Source organism: Andrographis paniculata, unplaced genomic scaffold (assembly GCF_009805555.1).
Source record: "Andrographis paniculata isolate CXL003 unplaced genomic scaffold, ASM980555v1 Contig59END, whole genome shotgun sequence".
NCBI lineage: Eukaryota > Viridiplantae > Streptophyta > Magnoliopsida > Lamiales > Acanthaceae > Andrographis > Andrographis paniculata.
In genome coordinates, this window is record NW_026137594.1 from 920,576 (window position 1) to 941,229 (window position 20,654).

General features: G+C 33.6%; 4 protein-coding genes across 4 annotated transcripts; all 4 read left to right on the plus strand.

Annotated features, from left to right (window-relative positions):
• Window positions 1–51: 51 nt before the first annotated feature.
• On the plus strand, window positions 52–1,710 carry LOC127257772 (pollen allergen Che a 1-like). Its single transcript, XM_051284232.1, has 2 exons — window positions 52–305; window positions 1,152–1,710. The coding sequence occupies exons 1-2, from the start codon at window positions 152–154 to the stop codon at window positions 1,484–1,486; spliced, it is 489 nt and encodes a 162-aa protein (XP_051140189.1). The 5' UTR covers window positions 52–151; the 3' UTR covers window positions 1,487–1,710.
• A 1,085-nt stretch (window positions 1,711–2,795) lies between these two features.
• LOC127258511 (protein ALTERED PHOSPHATE STARVATION RESPONSE 1) lies at window positions 2,796–6,591 on the plus strand. The gene is made up of 6 exons (XM_051285373.1): window positions 2,796–3,024; window positions 3,286–4,540; window positions 4,699–4,776; window positions 5,013–5,215; window positions 5,518–5,741; window positions 5,844–6,591. Exons 2-6 carry the CDS (start codon window positions 3,535–3,537, stop codon window positions 6,529–6,531), a joined length of 2,199 nt encoding a protein of 732 aa, XP_051141330.1. The 5' UTR covers window positions 2,796–3,024; window positions 3,286–3,534; the 3' UTR covers window positions 6,532–6,591.
• Window positions 6,592–6,887: 296 nt separating this feature from the next.
• LOC127258513 (uncharacterized) lies at window positions 6,888–9,444 on the plus strand. The gene is made up of 5 exons (XM_051285375.1): window positions 6,888–7,048; window positions 7,177–8,350; window positions 8,465–8,518; window positions 8,703–8,884; window positions 8,967–9,444. The coding sequence occupies exons 2-5, from the start codon at window positions 7,201–7,203 to the stop codon at window positions 9,084–9,086; spliced, it is 1,506 nt and encodes a 501-aa protein (XP_051141332.1). The 5' UTR covers window positions 6,888–7,048; window positions 7,177–7,200; the 3' UTR covers window positions 9,087–9,444.
• A 3,138-nt stretch (window positions 9,445–12,582) lies between these two features.
• LOC127258514 (ethylene-responsive transcription factor RAP2-13-like) lies at window positions 12,583–14,202 on the plus strand. The gene has a single exon (XM_051285376.1). It carries the CDS (start codon window positions 12,900–12,902, stop codon window positions 13,938–13,940), a length of 1,041 nt encoding a protein of 346 aa, XP_051141333.1. The 5' UTR covers window positions 12,583–12,899; the 3' UTR covers window positions 13,941–14,202.
• Window positions 14,203–20,654: the final 6,452 nt, after the last annotated feature.

Below are 20,654 nucleotides of genomic sequence, written 5' to 3' on the forward strand. Positions count from 1 at the left end.
CCCACTCATACCGTATACGTATACACATATACATACACATACAAATACACACACTACAATACATACAGGGCACCGCCACTCCCCACTCCACTCCATATCGCTCACCGCTGTTCGCTCCTTAATCGCCTTTGCAATCTCTTCCCACGGAAAAATGGCGAAATATTTTATTCTGTTGGTCGCTGTGTGCTTTCTGCCCGCCATTGTTAGCGCTCGCTTTGCCCCCCAGGCTTATCGGGTGACAGGCGTTGTATACTGCGACACTTGCCGCTGCGGCTATGAGAATGAGGCCACTGAGTATATGGCAGGTGAATACACTCTTATTTCTTTGTTTTGTTTCCGTCGTCGGGCACTGTATCAATTTGTTTGCATTTTAGTTGAATTTTTGTTTTTGGTAACTGAGAAATGTAGTGTAGATCTGTGTGTATGTGTTGGATCTAGTCTGAAACAGCGTCTATTAAGTTCACTGTTGTCGAAATCGTTGTGATAAGTCTCTTCTTTACACGAAATTTAGAGAATTAAAAACAAATACGGTGTAATCTCTGAAACGTACGAATGTTGTTGATTTTTCGAAAATTTGGGTAACTTCGACTAGATCGGGCGTTTCTCGAGTGAAAGCGTTGGTTCCGGTCCCAGCTACACTGGATCTTAGATTTCAGAGGAAAGTTAGGACTGAAAATCAGTTTGAATGAGTTCAAAATTATCTTCTCTGTTTTAGCTGCTGAGCTTGAGTTGATTGGACTTGTAGTTATCCAATGGATGAATACTGAAATGTTCTTCATCATTAAGTAATTTTGATTTGCCGCAATACATGAAAAATCTAAATTAGTCTCAGTTCAATCAAAGCTAGAATAAAATCCTCAAGCCGTCAAGCAAAACAAACAACACCCCCTGCAAATTGAAATATAATGTATTCAAATTCAAAGTTAACTTGAGCAAGAAGAAGTCTCAATTTCCAGGTTTAGGCTGAGATGCTTAAGAGTTGCTACTAACTTGGAGATCAAAATCTGTGATTGCTTAACCATCTTCGAGCCTGGGAAACAATTGGGCTCAATCTTTCTAATTGTATTACTCTAAATCTGAATACGAATCTCAAATCCTCCCATTTTATGTCTGCACATTGCATTAAAACGACGGTTCTTCCTCTTTTACAGATGCTACTGTGAAAATTGAATGCAAAAACAAGGACACAGGGAAGGTTACCTTCAGCAAAGAAGGGAGGACTAATTCAGAAGGGCGATTTACGATCATGGTGAATGAGGATCGTGGCGACGACTACTGCGATGCTGCCCTGGTTAAGAGCTCAAATCCTGAATGCCGTAATCCCAATCCAGGGCGTGACAAGGCGCGAGTTATTCTAACCAGCAACAATGGGATGACCTCGAACACAAGATACGTCAATGCCATGGGGTTCGAGCGGAACGTGGCCCTCGAGAGCTGCCCCCAGATTCTCCAGAAGTATGAGGTAACTGAGGATGAAATGAACTAACTAACTAACTAAATAAATTCACTTGGAAATTTGATTATCATTTATATGATGTAGTAGTAATATATTATTGTTTGTGGCAGTTAATCTTGTTGTTACTTGTGCTGAATGGATATTATATATGATGTTGTCCGTTTAGGCCTTAGTTTTTATTGTTAAACGGATTTTAAGGTCATATATTATGTATGTTGGATTGATGTTGCAATAGATCCTCTCTATTGTTATTATTTTTAATTGGTTAATTTTGTATAAGTGGATGTATGGGTGTTTGCAAGCCCTAAGACATGAAGAACACGTTCTAACAAAAACAGGTTCATTACATAAATATAAGTATATATATATTTGTTAAAGTGAAAATATGACATGTGAGTAGGGGGTCCAAATTTCAAACTACTAGTAGTAGAGGACATGTGAATGATTTTGAGGTTATAAAAACTTTTCGAAAAAAAAAAGTTGGATATTTGATTTTAACTGTTATTAAAAAAAATAATATGATATATATATGTTTAAAATTATTAATAAATAATAATGTCCAAACTTTTAAAATTATATATATGGCATAAACCATAGCATTCTCCATTCAAGGAATGGCATAATCACGGCACCATAGAGATTAGAAATGCGTATGTGGAAAGATGGGAATATTCTTATTCTCTACAAAGTGGCTGGCACAAGACTGACTGAATCTTCTGAAAAAGAAAAACAAAGACATGTTTAATTAATATTCGATAATACTGATCAGAAAAAGACTATACACAATAATAGTACTTATATTAGAAATACTTGCTAATTTGCTACCTGTACTGTACGCTATAAAAAATCAATAACCCACAACATGCAAAAAAATTAAAAGAATTTGTAGTATTTTGTTGTTAATGTATAATTAATTAATAAAAATACAAGACAAAAGGCGCCGACTAAAAAGTAGCCGTTAGTGACTCAAGGAAGACACCGCAAACCTAGGGGTATTTTTGTCATTCCCGCATTTAGTTAAAATTAAAAAATGAATCAACTAGAGATTATGTATTAAATGTAGTTTGTAGCATTGATTGAATTTTAATTGTGGCAATACATGGTTAATCGTAGAATCAATTATTATTTTACTATTTTTACAAATAAAAGATGTGCTCATTTGAAATTCAATTTAGTTTTTCTTTGGTTTGGTATATTATTTATTATTATTATTATTATTATTATTATTATTATTATTATTATTATTATTTTCCCTCCTAAATAAGTAAATAATAGTAATAAAATAAATAAATAAGAAAAGAATCCTGGTATATGGTAGAGTATGTAATTGCAGAGGGCAAGTGTGTCTGTGAATCTCACGCACACATTCCGATGCTTTCCGCTGTGTCTGCACAGCGCTGCTCTCTCCCATTTCCATTTCCATTACTGCCTCTGCCTGGGCCTGCTTTTCCACTCCCGATTTCGGCATTTCCCTTTGTTTCTTAGTCCTTCGCCTAAAAAAGCCTTTCTTTCAAGTTTCAACACTCGATTCTGCTGCGTGCCTGCCTTAATTCTTTGATTTTGCCAAGGTATGCCATGCCGCTTTGTGTTTCGTAGCTTTCACCGGGATCGCTTGTTGCTGTTTGTCTGCGAGCATTTATTTATTGTGCTTTAGTTGAATGTTTTTTGTTGTCGTTGTTCTTTCTTTTTTGGCGGAGAAGCTTTTTAGCCTAGGAAGGCGGTGGATGATGTTTTTCATTGTGCTACTGATAAGTTTGCGGTCGCATTTTTTGTTTGTGAACGTTTCCTGATAGGTTCGAGGGTTTTGATTCTTTTTCACTTGCTTTCAGGTGGAAAGTGGGAAGGAAAGGAGGAAGTAGGGAACTGGTTGCTTACAATCTTCGGGATTTGACATCTAGGGTTTCTTAATTGGGGGGTTTTTAGTTATGATTCTTATTTTTAATAGGATCTATGAACTTGTCTTGTTGGAAGGGAGTTGATTTCTTGAATATTGGTTTATTGTGAGACGCCATTGTTGTGCAGGTTATATATATATATATAAATTATACAGAGTATTTGATTTTACGTATGAACAAGGGATGGGAATAAGTAATTCAAAAGCTGAGAGGAGCACTGCTCTGAAACTGTGCAAGGAAAGGAAACGATTTATTAAGCAGGCCATAGATTCAAGATATGCTTTAGCGGCTGCACATGTTTCATATGTCCAGTCTCTTAGAAACATAGGCATCGGCCTTAGGAGATATGCAGAGGCTGAAGTTTTGGTGGAGGCCTCTCAATCGGCTTCGGCTACTGAACTCGACAAAACTCCATCCCACTCTTCATATCCATCTCCCTCGCCATCTCACCTCGGCGCTGTTTCCGATTCACCAATGTTAAATGGGAGCCCTCTTTCCCCATCCACTGCTAGAGTTAGTTATATGAAATCAGGTAGGACTAGTGCTTTGACAGTGAGAATGAGTCCTATGCCGAGGAATTTGTATGTGGAAGAAGGTGAATTTTCGATGCCTCCGCCTCCTCCTCCACCACCCGAGCCGGGATCTTCTTGGGATTACTTTGATCCTGCTGATGAGAGCTTTAGGTTTGTTGGCCAAAATACATCAGATCAGAATGTTGATGATGCAAAAATGTATGGGAATTTTGGTAAGGCTGAGATTGGTTTAAGCAAAACCAGTGGTCCTAGTGAAGGGTTTGTCACTCCCAAATCAGAGTCTCCTTCATATGGACGTGATAAATTAGTTGGGAACAATGTCAATTCTTCTGAGAAAGAAAAGCTTGAAAATGAGGCTCAAGAAAGAGTTGAGGAAGAAGTGACTGATATTACATCTAAGAAGGGGGTGAATGGATCGACAGAGAATAAGACAGGGAAGGCTTTGGCAGGACTAAGGAAAAATGTATCTTCTGCCGAGAATGGTATACATGCTGAAAGGGAGGATCCGTCTGAGTTCATTACACACAGGGCAAAAGATTTTCTTTCTAGCATGAAAGACATTGATAATCGCTTCTTTAGAGCATCAGAGTCAGGGAAGGAAGTTTCAAGAATGCTTGAGTCTTGCAAAATCCATGTAGGGTATGCTGAGGCTAGAGGTAATGATTTAATGATAGTAAAATGACGAAATTCCATGGCTTACTTTGAAGTGGGAAATTAGGCTTTTTATCTTTTGTTCCTTCTAGAATTTAAATTTGAGTTACTTGATATTTGTTTACTCTCGGTATGGATTCTGATACAGATTTGTGATTTGTAGGCGGGTCGCCAGCCTCGCTGTATTTGTCCTCTTTCAGAGCATCTTGTTGCCAACGTGCAAAGGCAAATGTATCTGATGGTATACCCCTATATGTAGACTAGAAATTTGAATTTAGCAATCATTATCTGCTTCTTGGTATTGTTAGAAATTCAAGTTTGTATTTACGCTATGTACCATAGTATGCTTAGTAGCTGCAAATACAAAAATTTTATGAGGTAATTGGAACATGATTTTTTAGTTTGATAATGAAACTTTACATTGTAAAGATGCCCCACATTTTGTTTCCTCATACTCAATCTCTGTACAAATATCAGATCATCTTGTTACAAAGGTTATCACTTGGAAAAGGACATCATCATCAAGATCTTCTTCATCTAGAAACCCTCTCAATGCAAGAGAGGATAATGATGACAGTGGAAGTGACTTTATTGATGAGTTCTGTATGATATCTGGAAGCCATTCTTCTACGCTGGAGAGATTGTACGCGTGGGAGAGGAAGTTGTACGATGAAGTGAAGGTACCTTGATTTTTAAATGTCTTTCATTATTTGTTCCTACCATCCAATCTATTGTCTAAATCATCTTTGACATAATAATAATCTTTCATGAATAAGTTGGGTTTCACGGGTTCAAATTATATTATATTGCTATTTTCATGTGATCCGTCGATAGGTAAAGGTGTGGCAATATGATTTATTGGTATGCAAATTACATTTTCATCTTATTGCCATGATATTTATTTTGATGCCTAAGTTCACATCATGATATTTTTTGACTGCAAATTGAATAATTTTTACTGATTGCTGTCGTGTCTTTCCAGGCCAGTGAGTCTATACAGAAGGAATATGATCGTAAATGCAACCAGCTTCGTCATCAATTTGCCAAGGACCTTAGCCCTCAAGTAATTGACAAAACTCGGGCTTCTGTTAAAGATCTACATTCTCGAATCCGAGTAGCTCTCCATGCTGTTGATTCCATATCCAAGCGAATTGAGAAAATGAGGGATGAAGAACTCCTGCCTCAAATCCTAGAACTCATTCAGGGGTAAGTAAGACTAATCTAATTCCGTAAACTAAATATGGCCTTGATATGTATTGTTGTATTTCAATCGTGGTTTTTATTCCTGATTTACATACACGCCTTCAGACTGACTCGGATGTGGAAAGCGATGCTCGAATGCCACCACTCCCAGTACATCACCATCTCATTGGCGTACCATTCAAAGAGTAACACTATCTTACCGCCCGGAGAAACACAGCGCCAGATCATCAACCATCTCCAGGATGAGGTGGAGTATTTCGGGCTGAGTTTCACCGACTGGATCAACAGCTACACCTCTTACGTCGAAGCTCTAAATAGCTGGCTCCAGAACTGCATCTTGCAGCCGCGGGAGCGACACAAGAACAAACGGGCATTCTCTCCACGGCGCTACGTTGCGCCCCCAATATTTGTCCTCTGCCGGGAATGGTCATCCGGGATAAAGTCACTGCCGTCTCAAGAAGTTAGCGACGCAATCAAAGCTTTTCTGTCGGACTTGCGTCATTCTGTGAGGAACCACCAAGCGGAAGAAACAATCCGCAAGACGGAAACAATGACAGCAACAAAGATTGATTCGGAGGAAAATGACGAAAATGTTGAAGAGGAGGGGAAGAATGAGGAGGTGGAATCGAATGTGAGCTGCATTCAGGGAAGCTTGACTAGGGTTCTTGACAGGCTGACAAAATTCTCAGAGGCTTCTGTGAAAATGTGTGAAGAGATGAGGCAGAAATGTGATTTGGCCAGAAATGCTTATGAGAATTACAGTGCCCCGGCACCAAGAGCCTTCAGCATTTGAAGTTGAAGTTTTATTGACTATCGAAATCTTGAAATGAAAATAAATTGAACTTTGGATGAATTTAGATAGGTTTCTCTTATATCATTATTATATACAACCAACCCATGTTTATTATTATTTTTAAAATAGTTTTAAATACTCTGAAATCTATTTTTAAAAATTATCTAATAATCTTAACTTCTTTTTTTTTTTTTTTTAATTTAAAATATTTAGCCAGCCCAATAAAATTTTAATTGTGAATAAAAGATAGGAATTCCGTTCGCCCTCAGCACAACCACAGTACCCAATTTCCCGCTTCTTCTTCTTTTTCCGCCTCGCTTTCACTCTTCCCAGCGCTGAATCCGAGGAGTAATTGCTAGTTTTGCTGCCCAAATTCGAATCGGCAGGATACCCCGCCACAGCTCCTACAAGCACCTTCCCTCTGGTTTTTTTTCTTTGGCCGAATCTTTTGGTGCGTGGATTTTATTGTTTTCTTGCTTCGTCAAATTGGAAGCCCGCCCTTTTCAGAACGAAAGAGGTAATGATATATTTTAGTGTGTAGATGAGTTTTGGATCTCCTTTGACGTGTGCGTTTTGTGAATCGGATGTTTCGAAACTTTTGATGCACGGATGGTCCGTAAGACTGTTTTGAATTGCAATTTTCAGATTTGGTTTGGGTGCTTAATCATAATGACTGAAAGGGAGCCCTCTGGTGGGAACAGTAAATCTAGGTCTGTCCTGGGTGATCTCACGGATAGGACTGGCACAAGGAGAATTCCCAGGAATGAAAAACGTGTCGATCGTAATGATAAGGATGGAGTCAAGCGCATCCGACTTTCGCCTGGAATTCGTACTGAGATGGAATCTTTTAAAGGAGACGTTGTTCCTGCTACTTCAGATGAAAATAGGAACCCTAATTTGCAATGTTTGGTCAATAGCAATGCTGCTTCTAGGCGTTCAGTGCATTTGGATCTGAATTCCGATGGTAGCAATGACTTGAACGGGGAGAATGTTGTTACAAGGAGGAGCTCAAAAGTTCATGGTGATAATGATGGACCTATGACTTCAGGTATCGATGGAGGGCCGTCAAAGATTATTGTTTTAGACAGATCCAGCACCTACAGAGAGAGACTCCAAAGAAGGAAGTACCAAAGCAACAACGAAAGAAAGAGTAATCAACCATATGCAACACTCATGTCCCAGGAATCCGGGGGTACAAGCACTGGAGGAAAAGCCGGCAATGTTGCAATCATCGGTCGTGATGAAAGGAGTGAGTCCCAAACTGTTGGTTTAAGTGCGGTTCGTGATTGTGGCAAGACTGATCTTTTGAAGAATGTTTTTTCATCAATGAAAGATAAAACTGATAGTAAGGATGCCACTGTAGCTGAGGGTTGCAGTGAACTACATTCGTCTAAGGGGAATATGCTCCAGGGAACTTCTGAACTAGTATTGGGGAATAATAGGCCCAAGATGGGATTTAATGTTCGAGAAACCAATGGAGGAAACAATCTGAATTTTGTAGATCTTGGGAGGGGCAATCCTCCTCAGTGTATGGATGTCAGAGCTAATGCTGAGCAGCATGACAGATTTGCTGCTGGTAGCTCAACGAGTGCCAAAAATCGTATCACTGGCAAAGAGATCAGAAGTCTGGAAGCCAGACAAAGTGAAGTAAATTTTGATCTAAATGCAGATAATTTGATCATGAGTCAGTCCAGCTCGTGTGACCCTGAAACCATTGGGGCAGTTGGACTGGATAGATCCTCTGAGAAGGGGGACTGTGTTCATATCAGTGGGGGTACTGAATCGATCAGAGGATGTTCTTGTTCTTTTTGTGCTAAAGGTGCATCTGATGACCTGATTTAACATTTGTAGCATATTAACAGTAGCTTGGTTTGCTGAGATATTATGGTTTGAATTGCTGTAGTAAGGCCATGTCTTTTGTTTTGACAATCAGCTGCACATATATGGTTGGACCTCCATCAAGAAGACATCGAGGGCCGAGTATCAGGTAAGTGATGTTTATATGGCACCAGTATATTATATTTTCCTTGGCTATGATTTCAAATGGTGAGAAAGAACATCAAGAAACTGACATGACACATGGGAAGGAAAATGATGGTTTACATACTGTTTAGTGTTTTGATCACACCTTAGTTTAGTTTAAACCCATTTGGATGCTATGGATTTTGTAGTTGTAAGAAAGAGCCAGAGGGATGCGGCGCTGCTGGCTGAAAAAAGCTGTGGGAGTAGTAGTAATGCTAGTGATGAAAGAATGACTGGAGGAATTGAGAAGATGCAATCTCATTTGATGAATCAATGGAGATGCCTGTTTCAAGGCATGGCCGGCATTTGGAAGGAAGAAGGCAATCACCTTGTAAGTTCAGTTCAGTTTAGTTCCCTTGATGGATTCGGTAAATTGGATATTGAATGCAATATTTGAGGTTTGGATGTTGCAGGAAGCTAGTTTGCAACCGCTGGTGGAGCTGAGGGAGAAATGCAGAACAAATATGAAGTCTTCGAAGCTCTCATCCAAAGAAGTTGAGCATCAAGCAAGCAAGAAAGACATAAGTAAGTAAGTAAGTTTAGATGAAATGGATCATGATTTGGTAGCAATTCACTCTACCTTCTTGTGTCATTTTTTGTCCAAAATTCGCTATCTTCTTGTTTGTTGTCTCGACCCTCCTACAGTTCCATCATTATATCCTCATTGTTAATACTACTATTAAGCTTTGGAGATTAATTTTGATTTTTTGGAAAGCCAACGTGTTGTAGCAGTAGCAAACCAATAAAAAAGAAACCATCAAACCAAGCTACTAAAAGTTGTTACTATATATATGACTTAATGAGTGTTGGGATCTTAATTACTAAGTGTTATGCATATGGAAGTTTTTAAAATACTTAGGATTCTGTATACTTACATGTAGTATTATTTATTGCTTCGATTACGGTGTTGATTGGAGATTTATCATATGAAAAATACTATATATAACATAAAAATTCGATAGACAATACATGTATAAAATATCGGTGTGTTGTCAGTTTTCTGTCATCTATATATAATGTATTGTCTTATATATTAATATAATCAGCACTGTAATTGTGGTCAGTCATTATTTATTAGGATTGTTTTGGTGTGTGTTTTTATTTTTGTGCAGAAATTAGCCAAGCAAAGGTAGAAAGAATGTTTGTTTGAATTGTAAGATTGATTATCTATATTGATATCATTGGTAGCTTCGCTTAAAGGTTCAATTAATTTTAATTTTCTTAGAAGGGAGTTTTGTGAATGAAATTAGGATAAGATGATGAATTGGTTTTTTTTTTTTATAGAATGGATTAAAAATAAATAAATGATCATGCGTATGTTCTTGTTGAATGATTGTATAATTTTATCAAGTAATATGGTTGTTTAATTCTATAAAACATGTTAGAAAAATAAAAAGTCATAGTGATGTATGTCACCATCTGTGCATGTTTAAAATCAAACTGATCAGATTGGTGTAAGTAAAGGTTGACTTTGATGCTAGCCTCCACAATGTAATTAATAATTAATAATTGGTGTCAAGGTTGACTTTGAAGCTAGCCTCCACAATGCCATTATTTGCGCTTTATTCCCTTGTTTTTTTTCCTTTTTTTAGCCCTCATATTCAATATTATATTTATTAGATAATAATATATTTAAAACATCTTAAATACAAACAAATTTTCTAAGTAAAAGTTTAGAGTATATATACATAATATATACATACACTTTTAAGTAATATAAACGTGAGAAGTAGCGAGGTGGCAACATGACAAAGACTTGTAATAATTGTTTAGGAAATTAATGGTGTTAAATTACATAAAAGTCAAGTAAGTTAATTAAATTGCATATTTGCATTGGCAACACTAACACTAAGTAAGGAGCTGGTAGATAATAAACACTAACACAATATTATTTATTATATTAATTTAGTAAAGTTCAATTGTCAACGAAACGATGATTAGTGTGCCTTGTATTATTATATTATATTTGGAGATGCACAAAAAATTTCATAAATGATTCTTCCTCAACTATATATATATATATATATATATTTAAAACTTTATCTACGCACTAAATTAACACCACCTCACAATATATAATTCAAATTTAAGAAAGTCTTGGTTAAAGATATAATTGTCAAATTAATGCCAATTTTAAATTAGATTATTGTTAAAGCCGCAACATATAAATTTGCATTTGGAATTTGGTTCATTCATTTTTATTTTTTTATATATATTTATATTTATATTTTTTTGATTTAATTTTAGTGCAACATAGAACAACACGAATCAACCTGGCGATTGGTTTTATTTATTTATTATTACTACTGTTATTATCGAGGTGGGTGGGGGTGTTTTCAAGTGCATTATTGCATTTATTTATTAGAGCATATGAAGTCAAACCATAGAAAGCAATAAACTTGATTAGTTTTTTGTGACCCAATTTTGAGATCTACACTATTATTAATCAATAAATTCCTTTCGATAAAAAAAAAAAAAAAAAAAAAAAAAATCAATATAATCTACTCGATCTATTTCTGTGTTGAAAATTAAATACATAAAAGTTTAATACTTTCTTTAAATTTTTTATATTAGTATTATTTTAACCTACAGGATTATACTCCCTTCGTCCTATATCTACGTATCAATTTGCTTTTTCACGGAATTTTAAAAATATTAATATTATATTAAGATAAAATATAAATAAAGATAAAAAAAATTAAATTAACTCTATTAATATGGTATGATATAAAAGTAATGATATTTGTATAATATATTGTAAATTATAAGGGTATTTGTAATGTTAGGTAGATGGTACAATTACTTAAAAAAAAAAAAAAATGAAATAGATATTTTGTTATGGGGTGAATTAAAATAAAAAAATAAATAAATAAATTGTTAAGAGACTTATGAATATCAAGTGTCGTTCAGGACAAGATGGAATCTAAAGAACTTGCAAATTAAAGTTAAAAGTAATTAACACAAGATCGAGCCAAACCTCAAACCTCGTACTTGCTGATAACACGTGATATTTCTCAATTAGATACCTCAAAACGAGTACGAATAATCACAATAATAATGATAATAATAATAATAATTCAACGTACATGGAAAACAGAAAAAATACCAAAATGCATGTGAATGAATGGAACAAAACCACGTGCGAGTCACATGCATAAATCAGATGCTTGCTCTACGACAAAATTAAAATTAATACTAGCAGTTTTATTGTTTTATCTTATTTATTTTTACAATAATTTATAATTTATTTAATTTTTCTGTTTTTAGCTAGACGAAGGAACTTTCTTGTATGACAATTTATAGTAAATAAAATGTGGGTGCACAGTAGATGTAGGGGTCTGAAGATGGAAATAATAAAATTTAAATTATAACAGTTGTTAATACAATATAAATAAATATTGAATATGATATTTAAAAAAACATAATATTTTCCATTATAATATATTAAATAAAAAATAAATATTTAATGTAAAATATTTAGAAAAAAATTATCTATGAATAGAAAAATGTAGCTAGAGTTGTTAATTCATCCAAAGAGAACCAGTAATCAATCCTCTTGCCTCTTGGCATGGAATATGATGTAGAATCACCACCACAAAATAAGACAAAATGGCTGCGATCATGATTCAAATCGACGGCCTAGATCATTTATCTGCCAACAGATAAAGCCAAAACTCCTGAGCATTTATTACACGATACATAACAAAACCAAAAAAAAAAAGGAAACTACTAGCACAATAATAGGTCAACCCAGACTAATAGCACTCTTATTCCTATAATAATAATAGTAATAAAAAATTAAAATATAATATAATATACTTTTTTTATAAAAAAAGATTAAATAATATTTTTTTTGTTATTTTTTTTAGATTGGTAAAAAATTATTATATTTTTATATTTTTTACTATAAAATAAAAAAAGAAAATAATTATTATATATTTTTATTAAAATTAATTAGAATTTTTGAGCGACCAAGAAGGCTTTATAAACCCTAGCGTAGGCTTGGTGGAACCACAATAATAGCAATCCGCAATCTGCAGTGCAGAGCAGTACTTGTCTTTCTTCTCCAATCCCTTGTTCCTTCTGTTTTTTTCTTCTTTCTTTCTGCTTAATTTTCTGTCTCTCTGTCTCTGTCTTTCCAAGATCCATAGATTAGATTTTAGTAGTGTAAAGATTTTGGATTTCTTAATTGAATGTTTGCTAGCCCATCTAATCTAGCTAGAGGGTGTGTGTTTTTTTCTCTCCCCCTCTAATTAGATTTGATTAGAAAGTGCTAATCAATCGATCCAGCTGGTAATTTGCAGATTTTGTTCTTCTTCTGCGATCCATTCCATCCCATCTTTCCCATGGCGGCAACTTTGAACACACAGAGCTTAAACAGTAGTCATGTTTGTGTTTTCCCACCCTCTGCTGATCTCTTCTTCTTTTTCAGAGAGGATCAGCAGCAGCAGCAGCAGATGCTTCTGGAACTGGAAGCACTCTCACCTTTGATGAACAGTGCTACTGTTTCTTCTTCCCAGCTTCACTTTCTTCCCCAAATTTCTTCTTCTTCTTCTTCTTCTTCATCATTATCATCATCATCAGCGCAATTCCAATTTCAACGACAGCAGCAGCAGCATCTCGATTTCAAATTAATAAATCATGAGGAGCAGAGGACTTGGGGGTGTGTTGGGCCAAAACCTGTCCCAATGAAGCTGCAGGGTGGGTGCAAGGGGGGAACAGTGACGACAACAAATAAGAAGAAGAAGCTGTACAGGGGGGTGAGGCAGCGGCACTGGGGGAAATGGGTGGCCGAAATCAGACTGCCTAAGAACAGAACCAGGCTTTGGCTTGGGACCTTCGAAACTGCGGAGGAAGCCGCCATGGCTTACGACAAGGCGGCCTTCAAGCTCAGAGGGGACGCCGCCAGGCTCAATTTCCCGGACCTGAAACAATATTATCTGAGCCTACAGCAGCAACAGATCAACGATGATCATCAGTTTAACAAGCAGTCCTCCTCCACCTCTGTGGATGCCAAGCTTCAGGCCATCTGTGAAACCTTGAGCTTGGCAGGTGATGATCATCTGCAGAAACAGGATTATACCGGAGAAGGTGGAGTAGATACTTGTTTTTCTAATTCCAAGGAGGATAACCAGCAGCAGCAGGAGGGATTGAAGAACAAAATTGTGAAGCATGATGAGTCGTCTTCGTCTTCGTCTTCTTCTGTGTCATCATCCTCTTCGACATCTCCTCCATTGGATGAGGTATCATTATCAGTATCAGAGTCGTCATTGGAATCATTATTATTCTCATCAAGGTCGTCTTGTTCCAGCAGCTTGTTCGAGGAATGGAATGATTTCTCATTGCCTAAGTACCCGTCCATTGAGATAGATTGGGCAGCTCTATAATCATAATCATAAAATCATAAGTATTGTATTGTATTTGTATGTGTGTGATTGAGTGGTGGTGGGTGGGTGGGGGTGGGGTTGGGGTCTGGCCTGCTGTGCTGTGCAATGGATTTTTTGGACATTGGCAGATAGCAGGTAGCTGCTACCCATCAGCATCAGCATCAGCATCAGCATCACCTCTACCTGTGGTGTGTATGTTGTCTTTCCTTTCCTATAGTGGCTCACTCACTCTGTTGTTAATACATGCAGTTTTTATGAATGATTTAATTTGTAATTAAATTTGTGAGGATTATCAATTCAGATATACTATATGAATATGATCGAGCTAAGTGTTACATTAATCACGCATTCGTCGTCGTCTGTGCGTGCACATTACTATTAATTAATTCATTTATTACTCACTCATTAGTTACTCATCTGTGGAGATCCAATGTTGATGGTTGACGGGACTCACACTAAGTCCAATGCTGCTATTCTTCTATTTTTTAATATGACGTGAAAAGTTTAAATTTATGTCCTTTCATAATTCATTGCTACACCATAAGATAAGATCATTTATACATTTGGATTGTTTGTATGATAATAATAATAACAAATGACAAATGATTTATTCTTAGAGTGCATAATAAAGAAACTCCAGCTCAATTGAGAAAGTAAGTGTTTGAATCCATGACCCACAGTCAAATTAATTTGCTGTACCAATTTAAACACCCTTTAAGGGTCGTCTCCCACTTTGATAAAAGGATCAGATAAAGAGGAGGACTTTTATTTATTCATGGATTAATTATATATAATATTTTAATTAATAATGTTCATAATATGACAATCTCTTCAAATACATATATATATATATATATATATAATATGACATCTGATCAGAGGGCACAAAAATGGTGGCTGATCAATTACTGAGGAGTCATCAGCCGGCCACCATTAATAGTTCTTGCTCCAATTAATGTCGTATACCTACTTTTAGTAATTATGAATATATACATATATATATATATATAATAATAACAAATTAAGGAATCCATCCCTAAATAAATCAATCAATTGCACAAAAGACAACAAAATCTAGGAATTATGCATATACTTTTTGGCAACTTGTTCACAAGTTTCATCACTTAATTATGAGCATATATATATATATAATACTATATAATATGAGGTGGAGTAGGTTGTATTCTTTTCATCATTTACGAATTAATATACATACATATATATATATATAATACATTAATTAAGCATGAAAGAAGGAAAGAATTGAAGCTAAGGGTCATACTCATTCGTGCCTTAAAAGGCCAAAATAGAAATTCTTTTAATTTTTTTTAATATTAATTAGTTATTTTAACCTATAAATATATTATATAAAAAATAAAATATTTTATCCTAAATATTACTATTTTTGTAACTTGTACTATTTTTTTTCCTGACTACTTCATTTTTTTTCTCTTTCACCGTTCCATTTTAGTGTCAACGAGAATTGAAAAAATTAAGATGACATTAACCGGATAAAAATGAATTGACAAGAAACTTCTTATATTGTTTGATGTACACACAAAAAGTCGAATGATTGATTCAAATAAAAAAAAAAGATAGCTTATTTTATGACTCGAAATACGTTAAAACTAAAAATAAATGATAAAAAGGAAAAAATTAATAAAAGTAATTTTGGCCCTGAACCTCAAAGCTGGTTTCGTCTAACAGGAAAAATATATCCTGGATGAAGTGAGTATATATCACCAGAAATTAATAATCAATAAATAAATGACAAGTTGAAAAGAAGCATCTATGTATGTTATCCCTTTCTTTTCTTTCTCCATCATCAATATGCAAATATCTGCACACACTGCCAAAATTTATGCAGAAGGAAAAATTATTGTGATTGTACAGAAAAAAATAAAAATAAATAGTAAACAAAAACAATCTCTCTTTTATATGATAGATCGTAGATGGGCCCTTCAAGAATCCATGCATCCTTCTATTAAAGATAAGTATACATATATATTCCACCACTTTTATATATCTACGTACACTTGCTCTTACAGGATTCTCAATAATTAATAATTATTATTATTATTATTATAAAAAAAAAAAAAAAAAAAGGTTTTAAGAGAGATTCTTTTCTTTTGTAGAGCAAGAGAGCTGAGGTCTGATGAGGTACGTTGGTCCATACAATTACACTTTATTTGTTGCTTTTTGGCCAGCCGTTAGTTAGAGAAGTTTAATTAGTTACAAAATTATTAAAGAGGTTTAGTAAAAATTAATTCAGGCTGTCTTTATGAAAAAAACATTAATTATTAGCTTCATTAAAGGAATTAATCAAAAGCTAGCTAGCTAGCTAGCTGCTAGCCTGTTCATATTATCATATATACATTAATTAATTGCATTAATTACTATTATTATTATTATTATTATTATTATTATTATTATTAAATTTAGCAAGAATCTTATATATATATATATATATATATATAATATTCATTACTTATAAATTATCCCAATCGCTATCAGAAATTAAAGAAAGAATATTTTAGCTAGCTTTTTTTTGTTTTTTTTTTTAGTATCTCGTCTTCATGATATATTATATAGCGCCACCACTACACTTGCCAAATTAAATTCCACACCACCCTAACCGGATTACTTTACTTAATTTTTGTTGGACTATATTTGTTTAGTGTTTTAGTTTGAAGTGTTTTAAAAAAATATGAAGTATGAGCAATTGTGTAGTATAAATAATATGTTTTATTTTGAATTATTAACTTTTTTGAGAGACTAGAATATATATTATTTATATCAAATAGATGCATGTGTATTTATACATAATTATAAAGTAATTATGAAAACAAAAACAAAAACAAAACCAATGGTTTCTGATTTATATTTATTGTGGTGTTGCATGCGATCGATCATTATTATTATTATTGAAAATGATGTGCACATGCAATGCAATATACTCCATATGAACCACTAGTAGGGTTACGATATTATTATTATTATTATTATTATAGGATGAATTAATGGTGCACATATATTAATAAGTGTAGCCATTTTGGTTGGTTCGGATGCTTTCCATATTCTCATGATATATATATATATACACACAAAATTCAAATTTGAATTAATATAGATATCCAATTCAATATGGATCAAACATCAAGGAAAAGAATAAATAAATAAATAAATTACTACTATTCCAACGAATAATAATAATAATGGTTAAGAGTGTTGTGTGGAAATGATTATTAGTCGCAGGTAGAGAGTACTTATTAGTGAAATGATGTGATTAAACATTAATTAATTTTTATTAATTGAGTCCTGCAAGTCCAAGTGAGAATTGATCAGATGGGCTTTTGTTGGATCTTCTTTGTCTATTGGGCTTTAATCTATTCATTCCTTTCTTTCTGTTGGGCTTTTGATGTTAATTGGGTTCAAAATTGGAAATTTTTAAATTTTGGTATACAGTGCTGGATGAATATATCATCCCTCTCTTTTCATTTAATTTCTTCCAATATATAAATATATATATATATCTTATTTGTCCCAAATTACATGGAATAATAATAGTAATAATAATAATAATAAATCACTTTTTGTCAATTCAGTACTGCTTTGCTTTCCATTCATCAATTATCATCATATAAAAGAAGTAAAAAAGGATAACTTCAATAAAGCACCCATCCCCACCTTAAATAAAAGGAACGTGCCATCATATCATATCATTAAATAAATAAATATATATATATATATATATATATATATATATTCAGTAAAACCTTTACCGACATCGATCCTTGCTTCCTCTCTCTCTCTCTCTCGAAATTATTGAGCTTGTTTGGTTTTGTTTCTTGAATAGGCTATATATATATATTGATCTGCAGTTAATAAACTTTCCAGCTTAACACAAGAATAAGATATTAGAAAATATAATTGAATATGGTAATAATATGTATAGTGATAGTGATGGATGATGATTGGGGCGTGGAAGGGCACTAAACCTATGTGGATCATTGTAGGAAAAACCCATTTTCTTCACACCACCAATTCTTTCGCTTTCAAACTCTTCTCTCTCTAAATCTATTGCACACTCACTAAAAAAAAATTAAAAATAAAAAAGACAGATAGCAAAAACTAAAAAGGCTCCATATCTATCTATCTATCTATCTATCCATCACTTCTCTTTTTATCTTAATATCTCTTCTTCAATCTTTAATTTTATCCTCTCCCATCATCCCCATGCATGCATTATGCATCCAACTTTTATATAGATATATGATCCCACATTGAGTATATATATTCCCACAATGTATTTAATTAGTTTTACAATCCATTCTTAATATGTTCTTCTTTTATTTTTTTGCTATATATAAATAAATTAAGAAGTTGGTATACACTTGACAATTCTACATTGTTCCATCAAGGGGCTCTCTAATTAATACTAATACTAGTGTTTCGTTAATTTAACATATATAAAGTTTATATATATATATATATAATAAATATTAGAGGAGAGATTTCATCCACGTGTATTAAATTAAAATTGAACTCTAGAACAAATACTTCTTTGTGTTCATATCTTGTATTCAAACAAGTAGCAACGTAATGTAAAGCATGCTAACACTTAAGCTAATGACTCTATTCTGAGTTTTGTTTTAATTATGTTATTTCAACTTACGATATATCACATTCAAACTATTTTCAATTAATAAATCAAAATAAAATACAAAACCAAATAATAATAATAATAATAATAAATCACCCAATAATTTTGTAATGGGGGACAACTGCCTGACTGTCACACACCTCTTAGTTATCAGAAATAAAATGTGCTGGTCATACCACATATATATTTTGTCACTGAAACTTTAAATATATATATAAAGGAAATTAATTATGGCAGTGGAAGTGGAGATGGAGATATGAGGATGAAGATGGAGGAAGGGGCTAATGAAGATGTGACTCCAGACTTTATAGACTAGCTGGTAGCCCTAAAAATCAGAAAGAGACAAATATATATATGTATAACTGTATATTTATTGAATGATAGATTTATTTTTAAACTAAATTAAAGCCTTAAAGGTTTGATGATATATATGCATGGAGTGGTCGTGGTCGTGGTGGATATAACCGAAAATGCATGTTTTAAGATAAGCTAGGGGATAGATAATCCATATGTTAGTTAATTAGGATAATATAATATAAATGGTCTTATGCATGCTTGGGACATGTGTTCTTCTGCATGCTAATTAATTATATATATATATATATATATATAAAGCCACACGATCTCGTAATTATCCACCCTTTATATCGTCAGTAATTCCTTTTCTGCAGATGTGTGTGTCTGTGTTTTATCCACAAAACGACAATCTGGTAAGATAAGTTGAATTAAATTAGTGAAGTATAAATATATAAATGACAATAGTTTATATCTAATGATATAGACACCAAAAAAAATAAAAACTGTTGGAGATAAAATCAATGTGGAGGAAGTTAAGGGTGATGGATGGATGGATGGATGGATGGATGGATGGATATATACTCAACTTATTATTATTATATATGTTGGGTGGGTGGTGGGGTTTGTTGTGTAATTTCACCATCACATTGTTTCTTGTATCATCCTTTCAAGTGGTAGTTATTTTAGTTACTTGTCTATCGTGTTTAACTTCAACTGTACATGTAATAATGTGTTACAAACAGTCTGTTACCGCAACTGTATAGCAAGTTTGTATTTATCCTTTGTCTTTTCTTTCAAGTCTATACATAAGACAAAAAGAATATTTTTGGGATGGTCAAAACGTATCAAATTTCTAGAGATACTCACTCATCATTTCAGTGCAAAAAAAAAAAATTAATGAAAATTGTAAAACCATTTTTCAGAAGTTGTCTATACAATCGGGATAATATGAAAAGTTGGTTATGAATAGAGTTTAGGAGTATATTGTAGAGAGAGAATAGATACTTCTTCCTAATTTTCATATTTTGAATACGTGTTTAACACAAAAATCCGCCAAAGTTGTCGGAGATTAGAGTAATCGAAGTTCCAACTAAAAGAGATGACCAAGCTCTGAGCTACTTTACTTTGTTTTCCCTGTACTTATTTTCGTTGTTTTCCCCTCATTTTGTTAATTCGATTCAACCTTTGCAAAATCAAATCCCAAGGCATTGTTGAGTCCTTCAAAGAATTCATCATGTACATGTTTTAGCCTTTTCGCTTGGTCCAAATTACACAGATCATCCAACAATCAAATTCGTCCAATGACTATATTTCGTATTTACATTTTTTTTTTTTCTTGATATTTCTTAAAAGTTTAGTTGAGAAAAGGGTGTCAAGTCTCGTTCGATATATATTCAAATTTAAATTTGTTGAAATTGTCAAGAATAGAGAATCTATTGTGACATGAGATCTGTTTCCCTGTTGAAGCTCCAATGAATGCAATTGCAGAGAATTAGGCATGGGTTATGGTAACTAATTAATAATATTGATACAAAGCATCTCATACCTTTATGATGACAAGAATATATGTTATTTATGTATATAAATTAATATCAGAATATATATATATATGTCATGCATGGAATATTTAGTGCTACATAATAATTTATGCATATATAATAATTAATTATTTAATTCAAAAGGTTATGTGGATGGTCTAAATACTCCTACTTGCAACTACCCATCTTTCTTTCATGTTTGATTCGACATATATA

What these genes read in the sequence shown, in the direction of transcription:
- LOC127258514 (XM_051285376.1), top strand. Translation starts at nt 12,900, where the DNA reads ATGGCGGCAACTTTGAACACACAGAGCTTAAACAGTAGTCATGTTTGT.
- LOC127258513 (XM_051285375.1), top strand. Translation starts at nt 7,201, where the DNA reads ATGACTGAAAGGGAGCCCTCTGGTGGGAACAGTAAATCTAGGTCTGTC. An exon ending in TTGTTCTTTTTGTGCTAAAG is followed by an intron (nt 8,351 to 8,464) that starts GTGCATCTGATG and finishes TTTGACAATCAG; the next exon opens with CTGCACATATATGGTTGGAC. An exon ending in AGGAAGAAGGCAATCACCTT is followed by an intron (nt 8,885 to 8,966) that starts GTAAGTTCAGTT and finishes TGGATGTTGCAG; the next exon opens with GAAGCTAGTTTGCAACCGCT.
- LOC127258511 (XM_051285373.1), top strand. Translation starts at nt 3,535, where the DNA reads ATGGGAATAAGTAATTCAAAAGCTGAGAGGAGCACTGCTCTGAAACTG. An exon ending in AAAGGCAAATGTATCTGATG is followed by an intron (nt 4,777 to 5,012) that starts GTATACCCCTAT and finishes TACAAATATCAG; the next exon opens with ATCATCTTGTTACAAAGGTT. An exon ending in ATCCTAGAACTCATTCAGGG is followed by an intron (nt 5,742 to 5,843) that starts GTAAGTAAGACT and finishes ACACGCCTTCAG; the next exon opens with ACTGACTCGGATGTGGAAAG.
- LOC127257772 (XM_051284232.1), top strand. Translation starts at nt 152, where the DNA reads ATGGCGAAATATTTTATTCTGTTGGTCGCTGTGTGCTTTCTGCCCGCC. An exon ending in GGCCACTGAGTATATGGCAG is followed by an intron (nt 306 to 1,151) that starts GTGAATACACTC and finishes CCTCTTTTACAG; the next exon opens with ATGCTACTGTGAAAATTGAA.